The sequence below is a fragment of the Brassica napus genome, chromosome A10 (genome assembly GCF_020379485.1).
Source record: "Brassica napus cultivar Da-Ae chromosome A10, Da-Ae, whole genome shotgun sequence".
In the NCBI taxonomy this organism is placed as follows: Eukaryota; Viridiplantae; Streptophyta; class Magnoliopsida; order Brassicales; family Brassicaceae; genus Brassica; species Brassica napus.
The window spans coordinates 13,173,562-13,187,339 of NC_063443.1; the positions used below are offsets into that span (position 1 = coordinate 13,173,562).

Below are 13,778 nucleotides of genomic sequence, written 5' to 3' on the forward strand. Positions count from 1 at the left end.
TTATTTGAATATATTATTCCATATACTACATGGACATTTACACGCGAATGATATGGTATAATTTGGTAAATCTTGTCATTTTTGTATGTATATTTTTGCATTCTAGATTGTATTTAGTGTAAATTTAGAATATATTCTTGTCTGACATATTTAAACCGAATATTTTTTACTATGTTCTGCAAATATTTTGTAGTACAGAGTTTTCTGTTTTTAGTTTTTATTTTTGAAAAAAAAAGCTTAAGTTTTTATTTTTAGTTTCTCAAATGTATCATGGATTATGTGTTGTAAAATAGATTTCCATCATACGAAACTAAAAAAAGAATAACATGATTAACACAATAAAGATGAGAATATTGTGTATGGTTATTTTATTTTGTTTTGTAAACTAAATATTACATCTAAAATTTTAAAGGATTCCAAATTATAAGAAGTGATACTTTTGGCTAAGATTCAGCGAAAGAGTTATAAAGAGAGAAATAACGGAAATTGAAACGTCATTGTCTCTCATCTTGCAAGGATCAACGAAAGTAATTAAGTTTTTAAAAAATGGAGGTTCTTAAATGTAGGATAACGGCAATTTCAGAAACTTCAATAAGAATAATAAAGATGAAATGTTTTATTGGATTCAATAAATTGACAAAAAAATCATATTTCATTGGCTGATTTAATTTGCCGAGGTGGATAGGCTCAATGGAGTTTATACTCTCTTTTTAATAGAGTAAGATTCCCTTTTAATAGAGTAAGATATCCCTACAAATAATCCTTCCCTTTTTAATTATAATTAATTAATTATTTCTATTTCGGATTTTATAAATTAAAATAGGTTTTTTTGTTGCCGAGTAAATTAATAAAGCTACGCAATCTAATTCTGAAAATTAAAATTTAGAGCTGAACCACAAGGGGACTGGTTAAACTACAACCCCCACCTCCAAATTAAATCCACCAGCTCATACAACTTTTGGCAATGTTAAGAGATGAAAATAACATGCTGTGTGGACTTTGAACAACCAAGACAACTGAATAGGAAACATTTGTTTATCTGAATGCAGACACTTGTATCCCATTTAAACACACAGAAGCTCAAGTGTAAAGTTAATTTAAAAGAGACGCTAAGACTTTGAAAAAGCTTGAGCTATTAAAAAAAAAAAGAAACGCAGCCACCATTTTTGTTTTACTTGAACAAATGGGCAAGATCAGGGTCATCCAAATCCACATCAAGCGATCCATTCAACCGCATGAACTCGATGTAGCTATCAGGAGGAGTGATGGCACGAATGTTCTTCGGTTTGAATCCCTGAACTCTCTGTAGATCTCTTGCAAGCCAACGCACAAAAGCCCTGTCTACTGGAGGTACAACCTTCAAGTGGATCTCTTCGCGTTCTTCTTTCACAGTTGTTGTAGCTTTGTTCCCCATCTTTAAAACCACCGATAAAAACACCTTGGCCTATATAGAGTATTGTCACACAACCTTTGAGCGGGATGCAATTTAGGGTGGTTTAACACAACAATCTATAATCTCTCCATCACCTAAAGGAAACATTCACACAGCATTGAAATTCTTCATAAGCTACATAAGTAGTAACATTTAGGAGCATCAACCCCTTATATCAAATTATACACATCAATGGATTTTACAACGAAATCAGCATCATCACGAGCTATCTTATTTTCGAAAAAGCATATGAATTTCAAGTAAATTGCATTGAATAATAATAACATCACATAGTATGAGTGATCCACAAGTTCAAGACAGCTCTTTAATTTCTGTTACTATGTACGGAAAACAAGGTCCTAAACAATCCAATCAGCGATAATTTAAAACCTAGCCAGCAAAATTAGTCGTAGCTGGATCAAAGAACCGGAATCTCAAATAAGCAAGACAGAAAATTTCGGCAGTTTACCTTTCAATCAGAGTGAAAACATCCAGAAATCGATAGTGGAAGTTGAAGAATTTCTGACCAGACACAGAGAGAGTCTTGTCTTGTCTTGTCGTCTCTGGTCCACTAGCTCTAATCCAGAGAACAGAAATAACCCAGACGGCATCGTATCAAATATTGCGTTAACATGTATTGGCTTTATACAGAACTCTATGTTGGTTTCTTGGTTAGGCCCAACTTATTAAAAGCCCATGAAAATCTCACGTTTTAACATTTTTTCTTGTTACCTTATTTCTTTTGCCTTATATTTTGGTTTGACATTGACAATGCGGCTGGCTACAAGTGTATGCGTTGGTTGGTTACTTACAAACGTCATTAAATCAACAGCGGCACGCGGCAAGTAAGAAGTTTGTTGAGGAGTTAAAGTTATCGAATTTCTTTTTGCGTTGAGAATCTTCTGTAAACTAAACTTCTAAAAAGCGTGTCAACTTTTAAAAATTTCACACAAAAGAAAAAAATGTAACTAAAAGGGAGAAACAAGTAAGGAGTATTGTGCTTCACGCTGCATATACCGTAAGGCGTGCAAATGTCACTAACATGAAGATGATTCCACACCTCACATGTGAGTATGTGACAGTGACTATATGTGAGTCTCTTGTGTATCTCACCACCAACAACATATACACAACAATTGATCCAAAACAACAACAAATAGTGGAAGAAGATACTTAATTTTAGTACAATGTAAACTCTCTATGGTTTTGTTTTCCATGAAACATGATCCACAAAGAAACCTTTGGTACAATACCTTTTTAGTTTTTACTAATCCAATAAAATTATCTATACACTAGAGATAAATATAGCTACTATTATTTCTTTCTTTTTTCTGAAAAAGGGCTATAGCTACTCTTTTTCATGAGCTTAGATTACTATTTTAACTAATTTTTTAACTTTTTCATTCCACAAATTATATCCAGTAGCTACATAGTCGTTTTCATGTGCCTCTTATATCCAACTAGAAAATAAAACCACCCTTGTAAGCTTTGCCTAATCCTGGCATTTCTTGTGCAGGCTGCAGAGTCAAAATGTCACCTAGTTAATGATAATATTCATGTGATCGATTATTTTTATATTTTTGTCAACAATATATATTATGAATATTGTAAAACCGGGTGATAAATTTGACGTGGGTATATAATTTGAAAGTATATCGTTTAAATTATCAAAATTTACCTAGAGAAAAAGAATCATTTCTTGAACAATCTTAAAAGAATAATTAACAGCAAAGCGCTCTAACATACCTTTATCTCCTTTATTGGTCTAAAAAAAATATTCTTCTTCTTTTTATCATACGTCAACAGCACATTGCTGAGCAAGCTGGTCTTTGATCGCAGGACCGGCGCCGACTACCTGGCCGGAGAAGGGAATGAACGCCGGACAGTTAACGAGGAGCCGATAACATCCAGATACCCACGAGCCTACTTTCCACTTAACGCAACCGTCGATCTTGATGTTTAGAAGCACCATCCCGGCGTTTATGTCTTCCTTCAGTGCCGGAGTCAGGTAAGGATCCACTGGCACGGCGGATCCAATCAGAACCGGCGACCACACTGTCACTTCCAGATGGCCTTGATACGTTTCCGGCAGTAGATTCGCCAAAGTCACCTAGTTAATAAAACATACTTTAAGGTGTGTCATGTTTTTCGGATTAACGACAAAATATAATACATTTTGCTGATCCATAAACAGCAGGATCTGGACTTAGACAAGTGAAACATTCCCTATATATGACACCAAAAATTTACAGAAATCATTTATGTAAATATAAATTCCTAAATTGTAGAAAAATAATATCAACACTTTTACTAAATTGTGAAATTCTATAAAATCTCATGGTCGGTCCTGATTTTAGCAATGAATATATAGATAATAGACAAACAAAAGATTGCATTAAAACACAAGACGCTACCTCTTGGTTGCGGTACGAGGCATATATGTCGAGGCGGTCGTAGAAAACTCCGATTTTGTCGTTTGGGTTGCGAGAAGAGAGAGTTACTTGGAGATTTGAACTGAGTAAGTTAGGCTGTGAGATGTTGAACTCGTAAATGGTAACGTCTTGCAGGACAAAACGCGGTTTGTGCGGGTGAAGTATGGCCCAGACAAAGAAAATCACAACCGCAACCGTAGCGACCAGGCCTAGAAATCCGTACACTAGGCGTCTCGTTGCCGCCTCCGCATATTTGCGGTAGTCGAACTTGCACTCTTTTTCCGTCATTGTAGCGTTTGGTTGCGTTCAACGTTTTGGTTAGAGAGAGAGTTGTTTGTTTGGAGGGTGAAGAGATTGGACTAGCAGTAATATAGTTTTGAGGGCTACTTATAATGTCAAATTGAGCCTTTGTGGTTTATGTTAAGGTAAATAAATGTATCGTAAAAAAATAAAAAAATAATAAATAAATAAATGTATCGTAATTTTCAATTAATCCTTTCCTTGGAAACAATTTATTAAGTAATCCTATGTTTCCATTTGTAACCATATTGTTAAATTGTTATAAACCTAAAGTCTGGACTCTGGACTCTTTTTTTGATATATGGTTACTTTTAAGTTTTAACTTTGTGAGAAATTCGGAAAAGTTGTTTTTAGTCCATCATCAATTGTCGAAATAATTTACTCACAATTTTGGAGTACCAAATAAACAATTACCATGAGAAGCCCTTTGGAGATGAGAGACAAATCCTTTTTTTGCAGCGACATATCGTTGCTCTTTATTTTGGCAAGGAATTGAGAAACAAATGATCTGATGTATCATATAAGATATATGCTTTGACAAATTGTTCTCTTTAGCAATATTTATAGCTAGATGATCATAATTTCATATTTACATTCATTATAGATCGCATAACAATATATGCTTTCCTCTTTTAACTATGATCAATAAAAGGTACTATCACATTTTTGTTATTTATTAATTAGCCTTAATACGAAAGAAGATCGATGAAATGTTCTTTGGAATGATTAATTATGGAGGTTTAAGATACGCGGTATAAATGGATATAACTTATTCATGGTATAAAGTAAAAGTTGATTAATTCGCTGTTAACAAATGACTGCACATGTATTTATACGATTTAGAGGAAGGATATTAGGTGTTAGCAAATTACAAGAACCAAACATTTGATGCATTGGATGTAAATATATGGCGTAATAAAAAAAGTTATAACAAACCATGGGTCTAATCTCATCTTATCTTAAAAGAATTCTGCATATTATGACATTTTTTTTATTTTTTGACGAAGAAAACAAATTCACTAACCCTAATCAAAGCCAAGAGAACACGTAAAAGGAGAATAGAATGATGATCGGAGAAAAAAAAAAAAAACAAGTTCTAAAAGGTTGTGTCCGTATAATTACTCCGTAATAAATACTCACACGGCCTCATATGTCCGAGCAACGATCCCTTCACATCTCCAGCCGTATCCACCGTGAAGTTCACCGGTATACCGCCACAATCCACGATCAAGAAACCCTGACCCGAATGTCGAAAACCGCTTACATAAAAGCTAGATACGACATTGACCCGAAGATCCCACACCACGCCGCCACCAATACCTTGCGGCATGGTAACGTTTTTGAAAACGGCGTACGGAAGCGGTTCGTTGATTTTTCCGTTGACAAGTTTCCCGAAATAGTCAGGAGTGAATGACTCGGAGATAAGATTGCTGCCGCGGAGGAGACGCGTTTTGATCATATGGAGAGAGACTTTGCAGCCGTTACGTGGACTCTTCGCAACAAAACTTACGTTCCAATCTGCGTTTGCGGTCGAGGCGTTTGAGACGGAGAAGGAGTCGACGAAGACCTCTAAGTGACAAGTTTTTTGGACCGGGGAAAGGATTCCCGGCAAGAAGCAGGGGAGATAGACTGTGAGTGGGAGACTGGCCCCAACGAGGTAGATAATCCAAGGAGGCTCGAGTAAGCTTGGGCGCTCTTTCTACGTCATCACCGTTTGCGTTTCCGGCGGTTGAAGCTTCTCGACCACATTGGCAGCGTTGGCTCCGTAGGCCACAAGAGGAACAAATAGCCCTTGACATTTTAGTTAAACAATTAGTGAAAAATACTTAAATTTATGGTTAGACTGCTAGCTATAAGTTCGTGACAAATAAACTAGATTTTTTTTTAAAACCAGTTTTTATTTTCTTATATTCAGTTTAGATCCGTATATTGGTAGATGTTAAAAGAAATATGAAAATTCATGTATTTCACAAAAAAATAGCAATGCAAAACAAAAAATTGATAAATGGAATTTAGTTCAACTTTGATTCTGTCTCCAGAAAATCATAACAAAGTCTCTTATCCACACAAAATTTAAAAGTTTACAAGATCAAAAGCGAAAACAGAATAATGATGTTGTTTAAAAAGGAGAAATTAAAATTCCATTAAATACACCAACTAAATTTTAATTGGAAATTATAGCCTACTCCTCGTACTTATAATGTAAATTTTAGTGATTGACATTTTTCTAAGATCACATTAATTATCATTCGTCCTATTCTCTCCCTACCCCCAAAGAAAGAAAGCAAATGGCTGATAGCTTGCCGGAGATAGTGACCGGACAAACTGATCCTCCTCCTCCTTTGCGGCTGAGGACTAGTAGTCAACCAAAGTCGTTATTTGTTTGTCATGAGAAACTCACTAAATCGCCCATTAGTGCCTTTTGTCTCGGCTACATGACCAGCGCGCTCTTTTTCACCGCCTTCTTCTCTATCATCATGTTCTTCCCCACCAGAGTTCTTCACTGCAACGTCACTTTCTTCGTGGAATCTATCTCCGTTTCTCCCTCTTCCTCCGCCGCCACGTGGCACGTCGATTTTCTCGTGAGCCACCCAAGCTCGAGGTGCCTTGTCTACTACGACGCGGATGGCGTGTACGCCAAACTAGGAGGGGTTTCAAACGCCGCCGTTCTGGAGACATCGAACACGCGTCGTTCACGTGGCAACACGAGTTTCTCGGTCGATTTAGCTACGGAGGGTAATCAAACTGACACTCCTAGGATTTTGGATTTGGAGTTGAAACTTAGTGCGACGAAGAAACAGCTTTTCGTGGAAGGAGATGATTATGGACATTTATATATCACGTGTCAGAATCTCGTTCTCGGTTATGAGAAGATTAAATGCCATTCGTCTTTCAAAAAGTTGTTGAAGCTTAAGGAACTTAACTCACCTTTCTGAGTATCTCTATTTTGCTCAAGTTATTGAAATATTATGAGGCATTAAGCAGTGTTTATCTTTTAAGTTTTTTTTTTATAAAATTTTTTTTTCTATTATTTTATAGTAATTGATCTTTAGCAAAACAGGTTAGAGATTTGTGCTTCATTTAATGAAAAGAAAACGAAACTAACAAAAAAATAAACGATTGAGATGTTCAATGATGAGGAAGAAACGAAATTTGCACAAAGGTCAGTAACATTAAATCTAGAGATGGAGAGTATCATTTAGTTGAGATATTGCATTAAAATCCAACTAGGTAAGACAAAATTAGTGAAAAAAACTAGTTTTTTCGAACTATGGGGTCTGTATTCTAGCCAGAGATAACATTCTTAAGGTCATCTTATATGATAAGCTACGACTCAAATACAAAAAAAGAATATATAGAATAACATAAAGCCAGTAACTTGTAGATAGAGATGAAAGATTCATGATCGCGGAGGATTAAAAGTTTTAAGATCTAAACATGAATATTCAAGTTATCTTCGAATACGTAGTCACACCGTTTCATATTTCCTAGTAACGATCCAATCACATTTCCCGCCGGGTCCGCCGTGAATTTCAACGGTAGATCGCCGCACAACACCATCAAGAAACCATCAGAGTCCACTCCGGCAACAATCTCCACTCGATAACCCCTAACCACATCGCTGATAATTCCCGGCGTTACAACCCCATTGAAATCGACAGTTATGACCGGTCCATCCGTTTTGTCGGAGGTAACAACCTGACCGAAACCATCCACCGACGGAGATGTCTCGGACACAACCTCTTCTCCACGAAGGAGACGAGACTTGATTGTATGGAAAGAGATTTTGCAGCCGGTGACCGGACTCATGGCAACCAAACCGACTCTCCAGTCAGCGGTTGAGATGTTTGCGTTTACGTTTGTGTTTGAGACGGAGACAGAATGGGCAAAGAGCTCCAAGTAGCAACCACCTTCGCCGAATAATTTTCCTGACAAAAAGAGAAAGACAAGGACGACTACAATACTCCAACATGAGTAGCAACCACAGTAACAAACTGGAGTAACCTCAATTGGCGGATCAAATGCGCGGCGGTATGTGGTGGTGGATGCTTGCCGGCGACATTGGCAATGTTGGAGATTGAGGCCACAAGAGGTACATTGAGAAATTGCCATGTTGATTTTGAAGCTCTAAGAAAAGATTAACTTAGTTAAGGTTTTGATCAATAAAGGAAATGTTGACTTTTTATATATTTTCAGTGTCGCAATATTTCTTTTGTTGAGAAAAGATCCGCAAGCAAATCCGCGGGAAGTTTGTTGTTTATCTATTTTAATAGAAGAAATATATAGTTCGTTACTTTCATAAAAATATTTTACGGAAAGCTAACATGAAATGATTAAAAGGAAATCTAAACTGTTTTTCTTGAGAACACTGAAATCGGAAATAATCTTGGAAATTACAACTGTATTTTGTTATTGGAATTTACGTGAAATAACTCGAAAACATATAAAACTATCAAAGTAACAAAAAATGGTCATGCTATTTGTTACATTTTCCACAATATTTGCCAGTATATATATTACTCTTTAGGCTTTACCAATGTAGCTGGATATATATAATGTTTACATATAATTTCATTTGTTTATATTTGGAAGACAAATACCTAATCCTAAGTGACCTAAAACTACATGTTTTAAAGATTTCTCATCATGTACTTTATCGTTTATTTTTATTTTTATAGCACCTATGAAATAAAACAAAGATCAAATTATATTTTCCCACATACAATAGTGACTCGCATAGTATTTATATGTTGATGTAATAATCAATATATAAGTCAGATGCAAAGAGAAATGGAATGAAAATTGCTATAGAATGAAAATTGCACATGCAAGGATAGAATGAAAATCTAATATAATTTTCAATTTTTAAAATGAGTTTTTGCTTTATTTAAAATATTAAATGTTATACTCTATATTTTATATAATTTTGGTTGAATAGTAAATTAAATATATTTTATCCGGCCTAAGCAAAATTTAAACCCTCACTAATTTAGCTTAAATAAATCTAGAACTTTATAGAGAAGGTGATGAGTATATATATATATATATATAACCGCAAAAGGAAGTGATATATACATATACGCAGACATCATATGGTGGATGGAAGAACAACAAATAAAACTTCAAAGAGTAATAGGAAAAATAAAATAAAACATGAAGAAACTAAAAGCTCAACTTAATTTTTTTTTTAAAAGCTCAACTTAATTTAAACTAAACTTAAAATTTGTAAAGGATGAGATGAATTCCGAAGCGCGCTCAACTTAATTTAAACAAACTTCTTTAAACGTGTAAAACAGGAATAACATTTAATCTTCTTAATGTTTTCATGGCTTCGGGTCAAATTTTGACATCTTACATCAAAATGTCCAGCTTCAGTAGAATCTACATAACGCTTGTGCTTCCCCCTAAGTTTGATGTGAAGCTCTTGGGAAACAACGTCGGTTCCATTTACCTCTCCAGCAACGAAGTCCAACGAGAAAGCCGTGTGATCTCTGCTGTTACGTTTACGAGTTATGTTAAAAACATCGACGTTTGTATGACCGAACCTCACCGAAGCATCACCAACGTCGTAATAGATAGAATATCTCGAGCTAGGTTTTTTTACGAGGAAGTCGACGTGACACGTGGTGGAATAGGGAGAGACGGTGATGGATTGGATGGAGAATTTGGGGTGAGACTGAGAGTGAGCTTTGTCGATGAACAACAAGATCAAGTATATGGCAACGGCGATGAAAAAGCCGGCGAAAAATGGTGAAATGAAAACCGCAAATTCCTTGAAAGTTTGCTCATGATCAAGAGTAACTATTGGTCGTGACCACCACCAACGACGTCGAGTGTCGGAGGACGTTGGATTTCCGGAGGTGGTTTGCGAATCCATATACTTTTTGTTGGTTTAGAGAGAAGATTGATGATGTTGATGTTGTTATTTTATCATTAATTATAGAGACTATCTAAGAGTTAATAACTTTTTTTCTTATTTCATAAAAATGCCTGCGTGAATACAGAAAGTTTGTTATGATATTTCGTAGAATATCATAACCACAATTATAATTGAATTAGTTAAAGAAAATCCTCATTTAGATATATGAAAAAAAGATAATCAATTATTTTTTGCGGACTTTTAAAAAAATCATTAGAAGTTTTACTTCTTGTTGAATTGCTATTTACATATGATGTTTTTTTTTCACAGGGCACAAAGATAATAACTAATAAGCTTAACTAGATTTTGACCCGCGCTTAGAAAGCGCGGGTTTATTTTTTGAATTTAATAATTTTTAATATAAATTTTTATATAAGATAGTTTATTAGTTTGGCCATATTATTCGGAACGGAATAATCAACCCGTACCAAATTGAAAAAATAAAACTAAACTTGAACCAAAATTTATAAATAACCGAACATATCATGTATATCTAGAACCAAGATAAATAGATACCTGAATTTTTAAAATACAAATTATATACCTATAAATATTAATTATATGTAATTTCTAAATAACCAAATATCTTAAATATACTATTTATAAGCTGAATTATCCAATAAAAATAAATTACTCAAACATTTTTTTCAAATATTAAAAAAATATCTTAATAAGTCCTCAACATTCAGTCTAATTTTCCACTAAAAGGAACCAAAACACCAATAAGTGGTATCCACAGTCAAACCAGTAAACGCAGTCACCATATATAATCTAGTTTCAGTTTAATAAAAATCTATTATTTAAAATCCTTTAAAATTTAAAATTCATATTAACTCGTGAATCTATACCAGATGACATGGTAAATATCTAAAATAACATGATAATATTTTTCAAAATTTGATTAAATTTCTCATATAAATTTTACTAAGATATAAAATTGAATAAACTACATTTTTTTATGTTATACATTCTAGTTTATAGGTTTTATAATGACTATATTAAGATTAAATTTTTGAGTTTTAGAAATGAAATTATTATTAAGTTGAGTATAGTTGAGTTACCTATAAATGTTAAAAATAAATAATATATTTTATTTAAACATAAAAAACATCCTAAAAATGCTATAATTTTCTGAGAAAATATTTATACAAAACCCTTTCTCATAATAAACCCAGTTGTAAAAGATTTTCATCACAAAAATAACATAAGAAGGTTTTCAAAGAAAAAACTATAATTTTGAAATATAATTAAGCTTGTTGTTGTACTGTGAACTATTTCTCTAATCGTAATTGGAAGTTAATATGTTTTGACCGTCGAATGGTATCATGTTAGTTTGGGTCACAAAACATTTAATATGAATTAAAAGCATGGTATTGTTCAGACTTTAATTACCATAAATCCAAATGTTTTTATAGTAATTGTTTTTGTTAAAGAAAAATGATCGTGAGTTGTATGATTATTAAATCAGTTATAAAATAATCTGTTTCTTTTAATAGGTTTAGTGGTACAAAAGTAATATTCCAAGGAAAAATAGGGGTAAAATATATCAATGATTCTGAATTAATAATATTGATGTATAAATCTTTGGTGTATTATAGTAAGTTGAGTATTAAATAAGAGCATTGGTTATTTTATAGTTAGAGAAATATAAGGTAATTGATTAGTGTATAGTTAGAGAAATATAAGGTGAGACCAAAAAAATAATTATGTTTAGTGAATAGGTCCAACAACCTTTCATAAGTAGATTTTTTGGGACTCCTTCCCTTTTAATAGTATAGATTAACACTCGTATCATATATTTCTGTAGAAATGCAATATAGATATAAACTTAGGGGCTTATCTACTTGTTGGTGTTATTGCCTCTATGTAATCATAATAATTCAAATCTAATTACATAATGCATGCTATTTATTATACAACATATAGGCTTTGTTTCTACTACTTGTTTTGACACATATGCGCAACCCCGCTTTAGATATGTTTCAGTATCAATTTATTCATAGGATAAAGTATATCAAATCGAACTCAAAAGACATTGTTATAAAGTTCTAATAGCAAAGCAAACATAAAGTATAAGTGATCACTAGTAGAACTTGACATGCGTCCCTGCACGGATGTTTGATTTAACTTGTGTTCAACGTAAACTTATATATTTATGTTTTGTAACTTATATATAAAGTAGAATATAATATTTTGTAATACAGATGTTTGATAATATTTTTTATTTGTACATAATATTATATTAAAGAATTTATAACTTGATGCAATTTGATGTAATTGTATTATTTATTTATTAACATATTTTGTTAATCTTCTCTATTAAAAGAGAAGTACCATTTTTATCTACTATTTAGAAGTTTACTAGGACCATTTCATTAATCACATAATATGACATAACAAATAATAAGAATGCTAATAATAAATTAATTTTAACTACATATTTGAATTTTATTTTCAGTTGTAACAAAATATGTTGAGAAAAATCTAACAAAATCCTATTAAATTTTAAATAATTTTTATTAAATATTGCATTAGTTAATTTTGTAATTAAGTAATATAATGCTTTCATTTAAATAAATTATCATCTACAACTAAAACGGGTTCAAATTTGTTAATCATGTCATATTTTTTTATACAAATGAAGTTATTAACATACGTCAAAATTTTATTTCTACAGCTATATATTTTCAAAAATCATATGTTGAAGAATATTTTTTATTTGATTAATTCAAATTATGAAAACTCAAAAACATAATAAAAAAAGTAAATGTATAAAACAAACCCATATATTAATAAAGTAATAATAAACCTAAACAATAAAATTAAATAGTTATAAAATACATAGCATTAAGATATAAATTGTATATTTAAATTTATATAATAACATCAAAATTAAATATTTATAAAATAAAAATATATCCGCACGATGTACGGGTTAAACTCTAGTTTATTTTAAAATGAAACAACATACTAATTTTTTTTTAATTTTTACATTAGTTTTCTATGAATTATTATTACTTTTATGATATTTTGTTTTCTTGAAAATTGAATTCTCAGAATTTTATATTTGACTAAACTAAATAAGTTAATACTATATTTAGAAATTGTTTTATAAAATTGTTTTACCACAAAGAAACGACAACCATTGAAATTAATAAATTTAAATTAATTTTAAATACAGCGGTATAATCTATAAATAAAAAATACAAAATGGAAGTAATTAATATATTGTAAATGCAATGACTAAATATGTAAATAAAAAAAATATATTTTCAAATAATTTTCATTTATGATGTTATCCATGTTTCCAAATAGTCTAAAATGTATTTCAATTTTAATAATATAGATACATAAATGAAGATTTCTTTAGATGTGTTTCAATATCTTTGGTTCACAAAAATAATGTTTCAATATCAATTAATTCATAGGTTAAACTGTTAAAGCATATCAAGTCGAGCCTGAAAAATATTGTTATAAAGTTTTACTAGCAAAACAAACATAAAGTACAAGCGAGTCTTGTTCACAAAAACAGGGAAAGTCAAAGGCCCAAAGCTTCCGTCATATCCGTTAAATTTGATTTGATTCGTTATTCATTTCGATTCGATCCGAAAATTCCAGATATCCGTAAAATTTCGAAACAAATCAAATACTAAAAATCAATATCCGTTAAAATCGAATCAAATCACAAATATTA

General features: G+C 32.1%; 4 protein-coding genes across 5 annotated transcripts; 1 reads left to right on the forward strand and 3 right to left on the reverse strand.

Annotated features, from left to right (window-relative positions):
• Window positions 1-889: 889 nt before the first annotated feature.
• On the reverse strand, window positions 890-1,414 carry BNAA10G14130D. The gene has a single exon (XM_048743067.1). It carries the CDS (start codon window positions 1,412-1,414, stop codon window positions 1,172-1,174), a length of 243 nt encoding a protein of 80 aa, XP_048599024.1. The 3' UTR covers window positions 890-1,171.
• On the reverse strand, window positions 890-4,236 carry LOC106370421 (NDR1/HIN1-like protein 12). 2 transcript variants are annotated; one of them, XM_013810430.3, is made up of 4 exons: window positions 3,847-4,236; window positions 3,179-3,542; window positions 1,902-2,949; window positions 890-1,527 (listed from the first exon to the last, which is right to left on the reverse strand). In XM_013810430.3, exons 1-2 carry the CDS (start codon window positions 4,150-4,152, stop codon window positions 3,225-3,227), a joined length of 624 nt encoding a protein of 207 aa, XP_013665884.2. In that variant the 5' UTR covers window positions 4,153-4,236; the 3' UTR covers window positions 890-1,527; window positions 1,902-2,949; window positions 3,179-3,224. The 2 variants fall into 2 exon arrangements, with proteins under 2 accessions (XP_013665884.2, XP_048599023.1); XM_048743066.1 differs by having other exon boundaries at window positions 890-1,444; window positions 3,847-4,211.
• Window positions 4,237-5,861: 1,625 nt separating this feature from the next.
• Window positions 5,862-7,379, forward strand: LOC106369750. Its single transcript, XM_013809866.3, has one exon. The coding sequence runs from the start codon at window positions 6,453-6,455 to the stop codon at window positions 7,098-7,100; it is 648 nt and encodes a 215-aa protein (XP_013665320.2). The 5' UTR covers window positions 5,862-6,452; the 3' UTR covers window positions 7,101-7,379.
• Window positions 7,380-7,497: 118 nt separating this feature from the next.
• On the reverse strand, window positions 7,498-10,116 carry LOC106369751. The gene is made up of 2 exons (XM_022693016.2): window positions 9,521-10,116; window positions 7,498-8,058 (listed from the first exon to the last, which is right to left on the reverse strand). Exons 1-2 carry the CDS (start codon window positions 10,040-10,042, stop codon window positions 7,597-7,599), a joined length of 984 nt encoding a protein of 327 aa, XP_022548737.2. The 5' UTR covers window positions 10,043-10,116; the 3' UTR covers window positions 7,498-7,596.
• Window positions 10,117-13,778: the final 3,662 nt, after the last annotated feature.